This window comes from Mustelus asterias, chromosome 13, assembly GCF_964213995.1.
Source record: "Mustelus asterias chromosome 13, sMusAst1.hap1.1, whole genome shotgun sequence".
NCBI lineage: Eukaryota > Metazoa > Chordata > Chondrichthyes > Carcharhiniformes > Triakidae > Mustelus > Mustelus asterias.
The window spans coordinates 22,039,615-22,052,323 of NC_135813.1; the positions used below are offsets into that span (position 1 = coordinate 22,039,615).

Consider the following 12,709-nt stretch of genomic DNA (forward strand, 5'->3'; position numbering starts at 1 on the left):
CCCCCCTCTCTCTCCTATCCCCCTCTCTCTCTCTCCTATCCCCCCCTCTCTCTCCTATCCCCCCTCTCTCTCTCCTATCCCCCCCCTCTCTCTCCTATCCCCCCCTCTCTCTCTCCTATCCCCGTCTCTCTCTACTATCCCCGTCTCTCTCTCCTATCCCCGTCTCTCTCTCCTATCCCCGTCTCTCTCTCTCCTATCCCCGTCTCTCTCTCTCCTATCCCCGTCTCTCTCTCCTATCCCCGTCTCTCTCTCTCTCCTATCCCCCCTCTCTCTCTCTCCTATCCCCCCCTCTCTCTCTCTCCTATCCCCCCCTTCTCTCTCTCCTATCCCCCCCTCTCTCTCTCTCCTATCCCCCCCTCTCTCTCTCTCCTATCCCCCTCTCTCTCTCTCCTGTCCCTCTCTCTCTCCTGTCCCCCTCTCTCTCCTGTCCCCCTCTCTCTCCTGTCCCCCTCTCTCTCCTGTCCCCCTCTCTCTCCTGTCCCCCTCTCTCTCTTTCCTGTCCCTCTCTCTCCTCGATCCCATTCTCTCTCTCTCCTCTATCCCTCTCTCTCTCCTCTATCCCTCTCTCTCTCCTCTATCCCTCTCTCTCTCCTCTATCCCTCTCTCCTCTATCCCTCTCTCCTCTATCCCTCTCCCTCTCTCCTCTATCCCTCTCCCTCTCTCCTCTATCCCTCTCCCTCTCTCCTCTATCCCTCTCCCTCTCTCCTCTATCCCTCTCCCTCTCTCCTCTATCCCTCTCCCTCTCTCCACTATCCCTCTCCCTCTCTCCACTATCCCTCTCCCTCTCTCCTCTATCCCTCTCCCTCTCTCCTCTATCCCTCTCTCCTCTATCCCTCTCCCTCTCTCCTCTATCCCTCTCTCCTCTATCCCTCTCCCTCTCTCCACTATCCCTCTCCCTCTCTCCTCTATCCCTCTCCCTCTCTCCTCTATCCCTCTCCCTCTCTCCTCTATCCCTTTCCCTCTCTCCTCTATCCCTCTCTCTCTCCCTCTCCTCTATCCCCCTCTCTCTCTCCTCTATCCCTCTCTCTCTCTCTCTCCTCTATCCCTATCCCCTCTCTCTCCCCCGGAAGCAGTGCCCCTCTGTCTGCCGGGTGGAGAGGATCCAGTTCCGGGCTCTCTCTCTCTCTAAGATGGCGTCTCTGAGACTCTGCCAGGAGCCAGTTGGTGGTTTCAGTTTCGACAATTGTCGGAGGTGAGTGCGGCTCTGAATAGCGGGCTTCCCGCTGCTGTCTGTTTGTAATATTGTCTCGGAAAATACCCTCCAGCCGCTTTTACTGAAAGATTTCGTTTTTTGAGGCCTTTAGACACCGTGTGAAGGCGAGGATGACTTGCACATTGCCCTGATGTGGATGACTCATGTTTCACATTCATATACATTTTTTCTTTTAAAAGTTAATATTTTTACACAAAAATCAAATATTTTACTGAATTCGTTTAGCTGCAGTACATTAATTGCATAGAAGCGTTCAAACTAAACGAAATAGCATTTAACTTTGTTTTCATCGGTTACGGAATAGAGATTAAACATATTATTAATTTCAATCTTTTACTTATTTCATTTGGAATATTCGTTAACAAACCGTTTTATTATGTATGTCCAATCTAATATCTTAAATAAATGAACTTAATTTAAAGTGTCAAACGTTTCCTGATAATGCTTCTCACGTATAGATCTATCAATGATCCCAGCTTTCTTCTTTTTAATTGTTTTTCCCAGCAACTTATTTGGTCTAATTGCCAATGGCTTATAATAACTTAAAATAGAAATTCATTCGTTAACTCTTTGGTAATTAAAATTTATTTTATGGTGATCCAAAGGTAAATATTACATGTTAAATCATCACAAACTGACATACTTGTCCATAATTGGACATAGTGGTTTAATATTTTAGCTATTCAAGTTATGTCCTCCCCACCCCCCCCCCCCCAAGAAATTTTCAAGTTTAACAGTAGTTTTCAAATAGCTTGACTGATGAATAAAAAATTAAAGCACAGATGCTGCATATCAGAAACAAAAACAAAACTACTTGGAAATCTCAGTAGGTCAGTCCGGCAAACAGACAGGTTAATCTGTCAACAGAGTTGACAGGCATGACACTTCTCGTTTTGGTTAGATGCCGAATTTTGTCTGGGATGTGCAGATGCCTGAGTAGTTGATTGAAGCTGAGATTAGCTCAACATTAAAGAGTAGGTGTGATTGATAGGAAGGAAATAAGAATAAAATGTTAAAGGAGCATACGCACATCGACTCCTGCTCACACAGGTTAAACACTAACCCGGCCTGATTGGATCAAAGGGCTGTTTCTATATTACAATTCTGTGTAGATTGATTATTTTCTTATAAAATAACTGAAAACAATGCCATGAGAGATCTTCTATTTAAAATCTTTCGGATTTCAAAGTAAAAATACTCAACTCATTAATTAAAACAAATTTCTTTGTTTGCCTTTTCTCTTCCTACTGTTGAGTGGCTGCCCAGCTACTGGATGCTCTCCAATCCGTCACACATTTGACCAATATTTACATGCGAGCTTGTCAAGTGCTGAATGCATCATAGTTGAGTTTAATCCAGTTCGCAGCCATTGCCCAGAATTGGATCACTGCATAATGATCAGCAAGAGGGACCATGGAATCTGTAATCCATTCGACCCATTGAGTCTGCACTGACTCTCTGAAAGAGCATCTTACCCAGATTCACCCCTCTGCCCCATCATCGTAACCCGGGCAGTTTAGCATAGCCAATTCACCTAACCTGCACATCTTTGGACTGAGAGGGGAAACTGGAACACCTGAAGGAAACCCATGCAGACATGGGGAGAATATGCACACTCCACACAGACGGTCACCCAAGGCAGGAATCGAACCCAGGTCCCTGGTTCTGTGAGGCAGCAGTGCTGCTAACCACTGTGCCACTCTGGCCCTAGTTAATTTTTCTCCCCTTTGATGCAGGTCACTAAGGACAACTGTAATCTTAATTTGTTACCAGCTAACTCGACACAGAACAGGGATTGAATATGGGATCTTATATTCCCAAGTGGATAATTAGGGCAGTGAGGGAAATACTCAATATTGTTAAGCAGATGGATGCCATCGACAGTTCTGCAGTAATATTCAAATTATTGGTTTCATGTACCTTAAATATTATTAGAAGCCCTATATATTTTTTCTTCCACCAACTTACTTTCTTTCAACTAATACATAATTGGTCGCAGTTAAAACGTCCAATAGATCCTTATCCAAACCTATAATGAAGAAGTTGTCTTGCATCACATAGTCTTGACTTTAGTTGCGCGTGGTATGTGTAGAAAGTCCAGTTTGTTGATTTTAAATATGGTTTCATATGATGGTATTTATAACCTTTTAAGAATCCTCAGTGATGTGTGTTTTGTTTGCTATAGGAATGCATTTCTTGAAGCTGAACTTACTAAGCAAGGTTTCAAAGTTCTTCAAGCAAGAAAAACTGGCACCACTATTGCTGGGATTGTATTCAAGGTATTATGTTTTAGCTAATTTCTTTGGTATATCACAGGAATCATGAAGCTAAGAAAAAAATGGCTCTTTGAGCACCACTTTATTTATCTAAGATTGTTTGAATGATGCACTTGATCTTGGCATTGCAGTATTGACTATAAACAAACTACTTGTATTAAACTACAACTTTTTTATCAGAAAAAAGAAACCCAAGTAACTTTATGACTTTAAAATTGCAGAGCTCAGCTGTCGCACACAAACTGCCGGTGTTTAAAACTACACAAGAAAAGTGGTGTGACTGGTCAGAAATAATTGGGCCATTCTACTCATTCTAATTTTTGCTGCCATTGATTTATTTTATCTGAGAGCTACCTGATTTTACATCTCTAACACAAAGATCATTTTCACATCAGTAATTAATATGAAATTTGTAAGAGTTTTGAACAGGGGAAAATCAATCGCTGATAGTCTAGAAATTAATTTATAGTGTAATGTTATCATAAATAATACATTTGTATGATTTTTAAAGATTTTAAGTGCTGTACTTGTGATTATTTTGTTGGGCCATGAATGCCATTGTGAGATACTGTGCACATCTGGCAACCTTAGCATGTTTGTCATGGAATTAAGGGCTTGCTATTTCTCCCCTGACAGTATATGATGTTTACTGATTGAGTTTAGTGTATGTTCTTCTTATGCAACCAGAAGCTGTTCTTAAACCAGGAAATGGCCATTTGCCTCTGAAATAAATGCACATCTCTTTAACGATCGTATTTTAATTATCACATGAATGCTGTGAAGGCAAAGAGCATGTTGATGCCAATCAAATTTAGTCTGACTGCATTGGTGCAAGACCAATATTGTACTTGGGTTTGTGTCATGTTCCCATTTCTTGTATCAAGAAAAAACTCTGCATGCTGTAGTACATTAACATCAAGATTAGCATACAATTCCTTAAAAACATTGAACTTACCTTTAAACTCTTTAGCGAAGTGTTGTACTTAAAAGCAAACTACTTGGCTCATTTAAAGCACAGTTTGATAGCTTTCTGACCGAATAGTACCACTGAGAAATTCATAAACTAAGATTCCTAAGCAGGCTAGTTTGTCATTTCTGCTGATTGAAATCACTCAACAAATTTAGACAGCCATATGAACGGAGTGGGAATGGAGGGATACAAAAGAATGGTCTAGTTTAGACAGCCATATGAACGAAGTGGGAATGGAGGGATACAAAAGAATGGTCTAGTTTGGACCAGGGAGCGGCGCGGGCTTGGAGGGCCGAAGGGCCTGTTCCTGTGCTGTATTGTTCTTTGTTCTTTTAGTCCTCTTATGAGATGTTTTTTGAGAAACACAATCAACTAAAAATCACATTTCTGTGGGTTTTTTTTTACCTGTATAGTCAGGTAGGATTAAATTAGGCTGGAGACCATCGGTTAATTGGATCATGTTGATTAACCTTCCAGATATTGCGCCATTAGTTATTTATAACTGCATAATTTTGTAGGGGGATTCAAAAGCCACATTTTGGACTTTCTTTGTGATGGCGATTTAGTGTAACAATGCAGTTCGTGGCATTAACCCCCTTGCCAGCACATCCTGATGGTCAGAGAATGCCGCAAGTGGACCTGAAAAAGGAGTAAGAAATTAACTGGCATTCTTTAATTTCAGTTTTAAACATAAATTTAAAAGTTGCTTCTGCACCTTTCTTTCTTTTGAAGTATTTCTTGGAATGATACATTTAAACGAAGCTGATTTTGAAGGAATGGGACACAAACTGACCATGGTAAATTTGCTTGAATCAGAGAGACAAATAAAGTAATTTGTCTGGTGGGAGGGGCCCACAACAAGAGGGCATAAATCTTAAAATTAGATCCATGCCACTCAGAAGTAAGATCGGGAGACATCTGTCCCCCAGAAGATCATGAATCTTTAATTAATTGATACTTGCAAGACTTGGCAGTGATAGCTTTTTATTAGGTATCTGGGATTTGGAACAAAGGTGGGTAAATGCGGTTGAGGTACAGATCAGCTGTGTTCTAATTGAATAGGAGAATCGGGTCAAGTGGCTGAATAGGTTATTGCTGGTGCTAGAATCACCTTAATTTGGTAAGAATGAGCTTTCATTCCCCCCCCCCCCCAAAAGAATATCTGCGTTTAAGTTATCATGGTGACTTAGCTATTCTTTATCTGCTTTTAGATGCACGGTACATAAATGTTTCAAACCCTGACTTTTCGTTAGAATGCATTTCAGCAATAAGGCAATGGCCCAACATTTCCATGAGACTTGCGCTATTGTAATGAGCTATCTACATTGTGGGGCACATTTTACAGCACAAAAGGATCAAGAAATTGTGGTTTAAATGATTAATTTCCTGGGAATTTTGCACTGCTCACCAAAACAGTGAACAATATATTATAATGGCACTGCTCCCCTTAAAATCAGTGGTGATCACAAATTTGCTATGAAGGTTGCTTTTTCACTGCTACCATTTTAAGGGCCCTTAAATAACATTGCTTTTGGATTCGTTATATTTGTTAAAACAACAGTTTTGATTTGATTTATTATTATTGTCACATGTATTAGTATACAGTGAAAAGTATTGTTTCTTGCGCGCTATACAGACAGTTCATAGAGAAGGAAAGGAGTGCAGAATGTAGTGTTACAGTCATGGCAAGGGTGTAGAGAAAGATCAACTTAGGCAAACGGTTGGTCCCACTGATTTCTTTCACTCGCTCAAAGTCCATTCAAATATACAACAGATGAGGTGGAGGAAAATCTTTAAACTTTTTACGTTGTTCAACTTCTTCTCAATGTTTCACTTTAATGCAAGAATGATCTCGTTATTAGAGCACTCCCACTAAATTTAGATCAGTTTGAACAAGTTTTTTTTCTGTCACTTTTTAAATAAGATTTTATTTCCAGGTGATGGGATTGAGTTAAGAGTTCAAAAGTTGCATTTTCTGACTCGGATGGTGACATTTACACTTACAGAATCCCTACAGTGCAGAAGGAGACCATTCAACCCACCGAGTCCACACCAACTCTCCAACAGAGTATCTCGCCCCTCGGCCCTACCCCATAACCCCACGCATTTACCTCATCAATCCCCCTAACCTACACATCTTGGGACACTAACGAGCAATTTAGCATAGCCAATCCACCTAACCTGCACATCTTTGGACTGTGGGAGGAAACTGGAGCACCCGGAGGAAATCCACACAGACATGGGGAAAATTTTGTTTGTCTTGTGCCAATTTGCACATAGCTTGGGTAATAATCCAAATATTATGACTGTTGAGACTCTGCCTAGTTTCTCCTACTGATTGTGCAGAACCTTCTTCCTCATCCTTCCTATGTTGTTGAGACCGACATGGACCATGGTCACTGGATCCCCTTCCCACTGTAAGTTCCTCTCCAAACCCGGTTGCCTGGACTCTCACTCTTTGCTGCGGAGAATCCCCCTTACTATACTGTCTCCTACTACCACTACATTCCCTTGTGCTCCACCCACTTGAATAGCTTCCTGCACCATAGTGCCATGGTCAGCTTATCCACCCTGCCACCGAGAAGTCAGGACTTAAAATTGGTTACTTTCCTACATAGCAATACAAATAAACCACATTAATGTTCTCAATGGTGAAGCGCCCAGGCGTCATAGTTTAAGGACACAAGGTAAACCTTTTAGGACTGAATTGGGGAGAAATTTCTTCACCCAGAGAGTGGTAAGCCTGTGGAATTTGCTACCACAGAAAGCAGTTGAGGTCAAAACATTGTATGTTTTCAAGAAGGAGGTAGATATGGCTCTCAGAGTGAAGGGGGTCAAAGGATATGGGGTGAAGGCGGGATCAGGCTATTGGGTTTGATGATCAGCCATGATCATAATGAATGGCACAGCAGGCTTGAAGGGCCAAATGTCCTCCTCCTGCTACTATTTTCTATGTTTTTAAGCTGAATATGATTCATACCTTTCAAAGTCTTAAAATACCTCAGAAATTTGCTTTGTAGAAAGTAGTTTCATTACGCTCTGGTTAAATAATTAATTTAAGTAAAATAACTTTGATGTATGCTTTTAGAATATCCTGTTATGTTCAAACAAACAATCTCAATTCTTTTTTTTTTACAATTTCTTTAAGGATGGAGTAATCCTGGGTGCTGATACAAGAGCAACTGAAGGCATGATTGTTGCTGATAAAAACTGCTCCAAGATTCACTACATTGCTCCTAATATTTAGTAAGTTATAAATAGAACCGTTGAAATATCATAGAAACCCTACAGTGCAGAAGGAGGCCATTCGGCCCATCGAGTCTGCACCGACCACAATCCCACCCAGGCCCTACCCCCACATATTTTACCCGCTAATCCCGCTAACCTACGCATCTCAGGACTCTAAGGGGCAATTTTTAACCTGGCCAATCAACCTAACCCGCACATCTTTGGACTGTGGGAGGAAACTGGAGCACCCGGAGGAAACCCACGCAGACACGAGGAGAATGTGCAAACTCCACACAGACAGTGACCCGAGCCAGGAATCGAACCCGGAACCCTGGAGCTGTGAAGCAGCAGTGCTAACCACTGTGCTACCGTGCCGCGAACTATTATGGTGCACAGAATGAGGCCATTCAGCCCATCATATCTGTACTGGCTGAAAAATAAATAACGAGCTGCATATTCTAATCCCACCTTCCAGTACCTTGTCTGTAGCCTTGCAGGTTGCAGGTGCATACCTATGTACCTTTTAAATTTTGTCTCCACCACCAAACCAGACGGTGAATTCCAGACACCCATCACCCACTGGATGAAGAAGTATATCCCTCGTGTTCCCTCTAATCCTTCCACCAGGCAGCAAATTCCAGATAGGCCCCTTGTGTTCCTTCTAATCCTTCTACCAATCACTTTGTGCCCCGTGGTAATTGACCTCCACCGGGGGAAACGGATCTTTCCTGTTTGCTCTGTCTACGCTCCTCATAATCTTGTACACCTCAATTAAGTCACCCCTCGGCCTCCTTTGTTTGAAGGAAAATAGACCTAGCTATCCAATCTCTCCTCATAGCTGTAAGTTCAAGCCTTGGCAACATTCTTGTAAATCTCCTCCGTAGTCTCTCCAGCGCAATTATGTCCTTCCTGTAATGTGGCGACCAGAACTGTAGTTCCAACTATTGCTAACCGGCGTTTTATACAGTTCCAGCATTACATCCCTACTTTTGGATGTCCAACAAAGAAAAGCATTCCATATGCTTTTTCTACCACCACCTGTCCTGTCACCTTCAGGGACCTGTCGACATGCTCTCCAAATCTGATAGCACATATAAAAAATTTTTGGTTTCTGTGATTGTTTCACTGTGTGTATTAAAAGTGATACATGTTAAAAGCCTAATTACTAGTAGGTCCTTACGGCTAGAATTTAAGTTGGTTATCACACAGACTGAATTCGTCAGAAAGCTGATGAGGAACCTTCCCAAATGATGTTACCTTTGCAAATGTTAAAATCTTACATATAACCAAGAGAGAAAGCATCAGATCTGATGTCAAAGCAGAAAATACTGTTTGAGCAAATACAGAGCAGGGAATTGACTCCTGTGGAAAGGAAATAGAGGTTGTGATTATGGAACCTTTCTAGGTTATGATGAAGCGTCATAAACCTGAAACATCAGTTTCTTTTTCCAGATGTTGACTCATCAGGGAAACAACAACTCAACATAAGACACTATTATTTAACTAAGATAAAGTCAGAATGTATGACTTAATGGAACTGAATTGTCCAATTATCCATCAGCCTTTAACCCTGCTTCACTTAGTTTTGACTCCTTACATGCGACTTTGAGGGGTCGGCTGGCAGTGTTCTTCTTTGAGTCAGAAGGCTAATGCTTCAAGTCCCAGTCCAGAGATTTGTGGACATAATCCAGTTTGATACTTCAGTGGAGTTGCATTCTTGGATGTGTTGCCTTTTTGATGTGACATTATACAGAGGCCTTATCTCAGATGAGAGCAAAAGACTCCATGGCACCATTTGAAGAAGACTAGAGGAGTTATCCTGTGTATCATGGTCCAGTTTTTGTCACTGAAGCAGGGTCTCTCATCTTTATTTTTCTGCAAATGTAATTTCTGTCCATTTTTCTTTACTGTCTTGCTGGGTTTTTTTCGTTCTTTCTCTTACCTGTCCATCTACTAGGTGGCTTAATGTGGTGAAATTTTGAAGTCCTCGCTCACTATTGATACTGTTCATTATGTATAAAATAAATAATTAACTGACTGGGCAGTGCCACAAGCAATTATTAGTAGTGCTTAAAATCATAGTGTTTTATTTCAATTGAGAATTCCAACTGGCTGCGATTTCTGTAATCCCGTTTAGTTGCTGTGGTGCTGGTACTGCTGCAGACACGGAGATGACCACTCAACTGATCTCATCCAATCTGGAGCTACATGCTTTATCCACTGGACGCCTTGCACGTGTAGCTACTGCAAATCGCATGCTGAAGCAAATGCTTTTCAGGTAAATAAAACTTGGTGCAATTGCAATTAATGTTTAAATTGCCCAATTTTCTCGTAACTTACAATTCGGCTTTCTAACAGGCTGAGGATTTCTGTAATTCCATTGGGATTTATGTGGCATTCACCTTAAACTGCTGTTGCTAATTGGCAGTCTCCACTTCAGCAGCAATGTGATAAGTATGTGAGCTGCTGCCTCTGGAGGCTCCGGCACCTCACTAATGGTGGTTTTCATGATACTTGCAGAAGCGATGGCTACCCTGCCGGCAATACAGATGTTGCTGCTGGAGGGACACTTAGCCCTGTTGTCTGCTGGCCAATAGACTGAGAGGCTTTGATTGCCCATGTAGACCAGAATGTGTTTTTGTGATCATTAGCCTTCGCGTGTTATAACCCATAAAACCTTGCTGTGGAATCCACTGTGCGTTAGAGACGGGATGGTTTACGCAATGAAATCCTGAGGTAATGTCGCAGACTTGTTTCTTCTTGTAGTTCTGTAATACAAAGATGCCACTAGACAAAAATTGGCTTTTGGAATCATGTCAAAAGTATAAACTTTACAGGTGTGTTTGTAACCTTGTTTTTCCGAATCTGCTCCAGATAAGCACCTATAACTTTTTAACTGTCAGTCTAGATCCTATGAACTTGATCAGTTATACATTCATTGTAGGTAGCAGTACAAAGCAAACAATAGGGAATTGGAAGCTCATTTTGCACATCTGACTTTTCTGGGAATTCCTACCCCAGTTAATACTGCAGCCAATATACATTCAATTTCTGGCAGCCAACGGAGGGTATTTCAACAGTTGCTGGGGGAGTCTGACCCAGTTGTCTGTCTTGTACATGGTGATTATTGGGTGTGAGGGTTATAAGGGAACCATTCGTCCTAAGAGCAGGCTATACGTACCATTCCCGTTGTACCATTGCCACTTCGATGGGGCTGCACCTCATCACTGATGTGCAGGAGAATGGACTGGAGAAGTTCAGCTATGTGATTGAAGTCCTGGTTAAAAAGCAAAATAGTGCAGATGCCGGAAGTCTGAAATAGAAATACAAGGGGCAGGAATTTCCGGTTGCACTCACCCCAAAACTGGAGAATTCCACCTGAGGTCAATAGAGCTTCTTTACATGGTCCACCCCCTGCTGGCTACGATTCCCGTGGCGGGTGGGATGGGAAAATTCTCCCCAAGATGTTAGAAGTACTCAGCGTGTCTGCTAGCATCTGTGGAGAGTAAACAAAGTTAATGTTCAGATCATGACCTTTCATCAGAACCAGGTCATAAGCTGAACTATTAACTCTTTTTCTCTCTCCACCGATGCTGCCATACCTGCTGAGTATTTCCAGCATTTTCTGTTTTTTTAAATCCCCTATTCATGTGGTTCACCAGTCTTTGCAAAGTAACACGGCTGTTTGAGCATAGAATGCTGTCAGTTTTTAGAGCTTTTATCAAAGTTGAAAGAACTGGTGGAATAGATTCTTGATGTGAAGGTCTGGCTACAGCAAGCAACTCTCTTTTGAAGACTCTGAAATCAGCATCCCTGTCCTTGGCCAAATACCTCCTGGGCTGTTATTGCCTTTAGCCCCTACTCCTGTTCATGTGTGCTGAAATGTTCAACTGATGCTATGCTATGAAAACCATCTATAGTTACAAATTCTATGCTGGTGCTTTGGAGGAAATAAACTGAATATTTGACACTGTACATAACAAGAGACTGATCTAAAAGTATCCATTTTCCAGCTCCAGTCGAGACAAATGTCCACCTCTTACTCTTTAGAATTTACTTTGTTTCGACATTATTTTGCTCCAAATTGTGCTGCTTTTCATTTCTCTGCCTCCAAAGAACCATAAGAATACAGAGCAGGAGTAGGCCACTTAGCCCCTTGAGTCTGCTCCGTTATTCAACAAGGTCATGGCTGATCTGATTGTAACCTCAACCCCACATTTCTGCCTACCCTTCTATGTCTGCCTTAAAAATATTCAAATATTCTGTTCCACAGCTTTTTGAGGAAGCGAGTTCCAGAGTCTAATGAACTTGTGAGGGGAAAAATTCTTCTCATCTCTGATTCTCCAACAAGAGGAAACATCCTCTCCACATCCATCCTGTCAATACCCCTCAGGATCGTAATGGTTTCCAGCCAGTTGCTTCTTATTCTTCTGAGCTCTAGTGGATACAACCTAACCTCTCCAACCTTTCCCCATAAGACAACCCACTCGTTCCTGGTATTATTCTAGTAAACCTTCTCTGAGCTGCTTCTAATGCATTTATATCTTTAAAGAAGGAGAATGATACTGTACACAATCCTCCAGCTGTGGTCTCCATCAGTGCCTAGAACTTATCTGCCCACCCTTTTTCAATTTCTGTATTGCAAACTTCACCACCAATGATTTATATGAACAAGAAAGGTCCCAGCATTGATCCCTGGGGTTAATACCCTCGCCGTATGATTTGAACAAACACATTTTGCTTTCTGTCCCTCATCTAACCCTGTACCCACATGGCTGCAATTGCTTAAATACCATATACCTTAATAGTCTCTTGGTATTTTATCAACCAACTTCTGAAAAATTATACATTCAGCATTATTGTATCTGAAGAGTCTTTGCCTTCCTCTAAAGATCCAATTAAATTAGCCAAGCGTGGCCTGCCCTTTACAAACTAATGCTAACTATACCTGAATAATCTGCTTTTGGAAGTGTTAATGAACTTTGTCCTATAACTGAGAACAGATTAATTGGCCTATAATTT

The 12,709-nt window shown here is 41.7% G+C and overlaps 1 protein-coding gene across 1 annotated transcript in view; it reads left to right on the forward strand.

Moving 5' to 3' along the window:
• The first annotated feature begins 1,077 nt into the window (after positions 1 to 1,077).
• The window catches only part of psmb7 (proteasome 20S subunit beta 7), a 60,537-nt gene continuing 48,905 nt past the window's right edge, over positions 1,078 to 12,709 (forward strand). The window contains exons 1-4 of the mRNA XM_078226507.1: positions 1,078 to 1,192; positions 3,399 to 3,492; positions 7,608 to 7,705; positions 9,825 to 9,965. Coding sequence (XP_078082633.1) covers positions 1,131 to 1,192; positions 3,399 to 3,492; positions 7,608 to 7,705; positions 9,825 to 9,965 — 395 coding nt within the window. The 5' untranslated portion in view covers positions 1,078 to 1,130. The remainder of the gene's footprint in view (positions 1,193 to 3,398; positions 3,493 to 7,607; positions 7,706 to 9,824; positions 9,966 to 12,709) is intronic.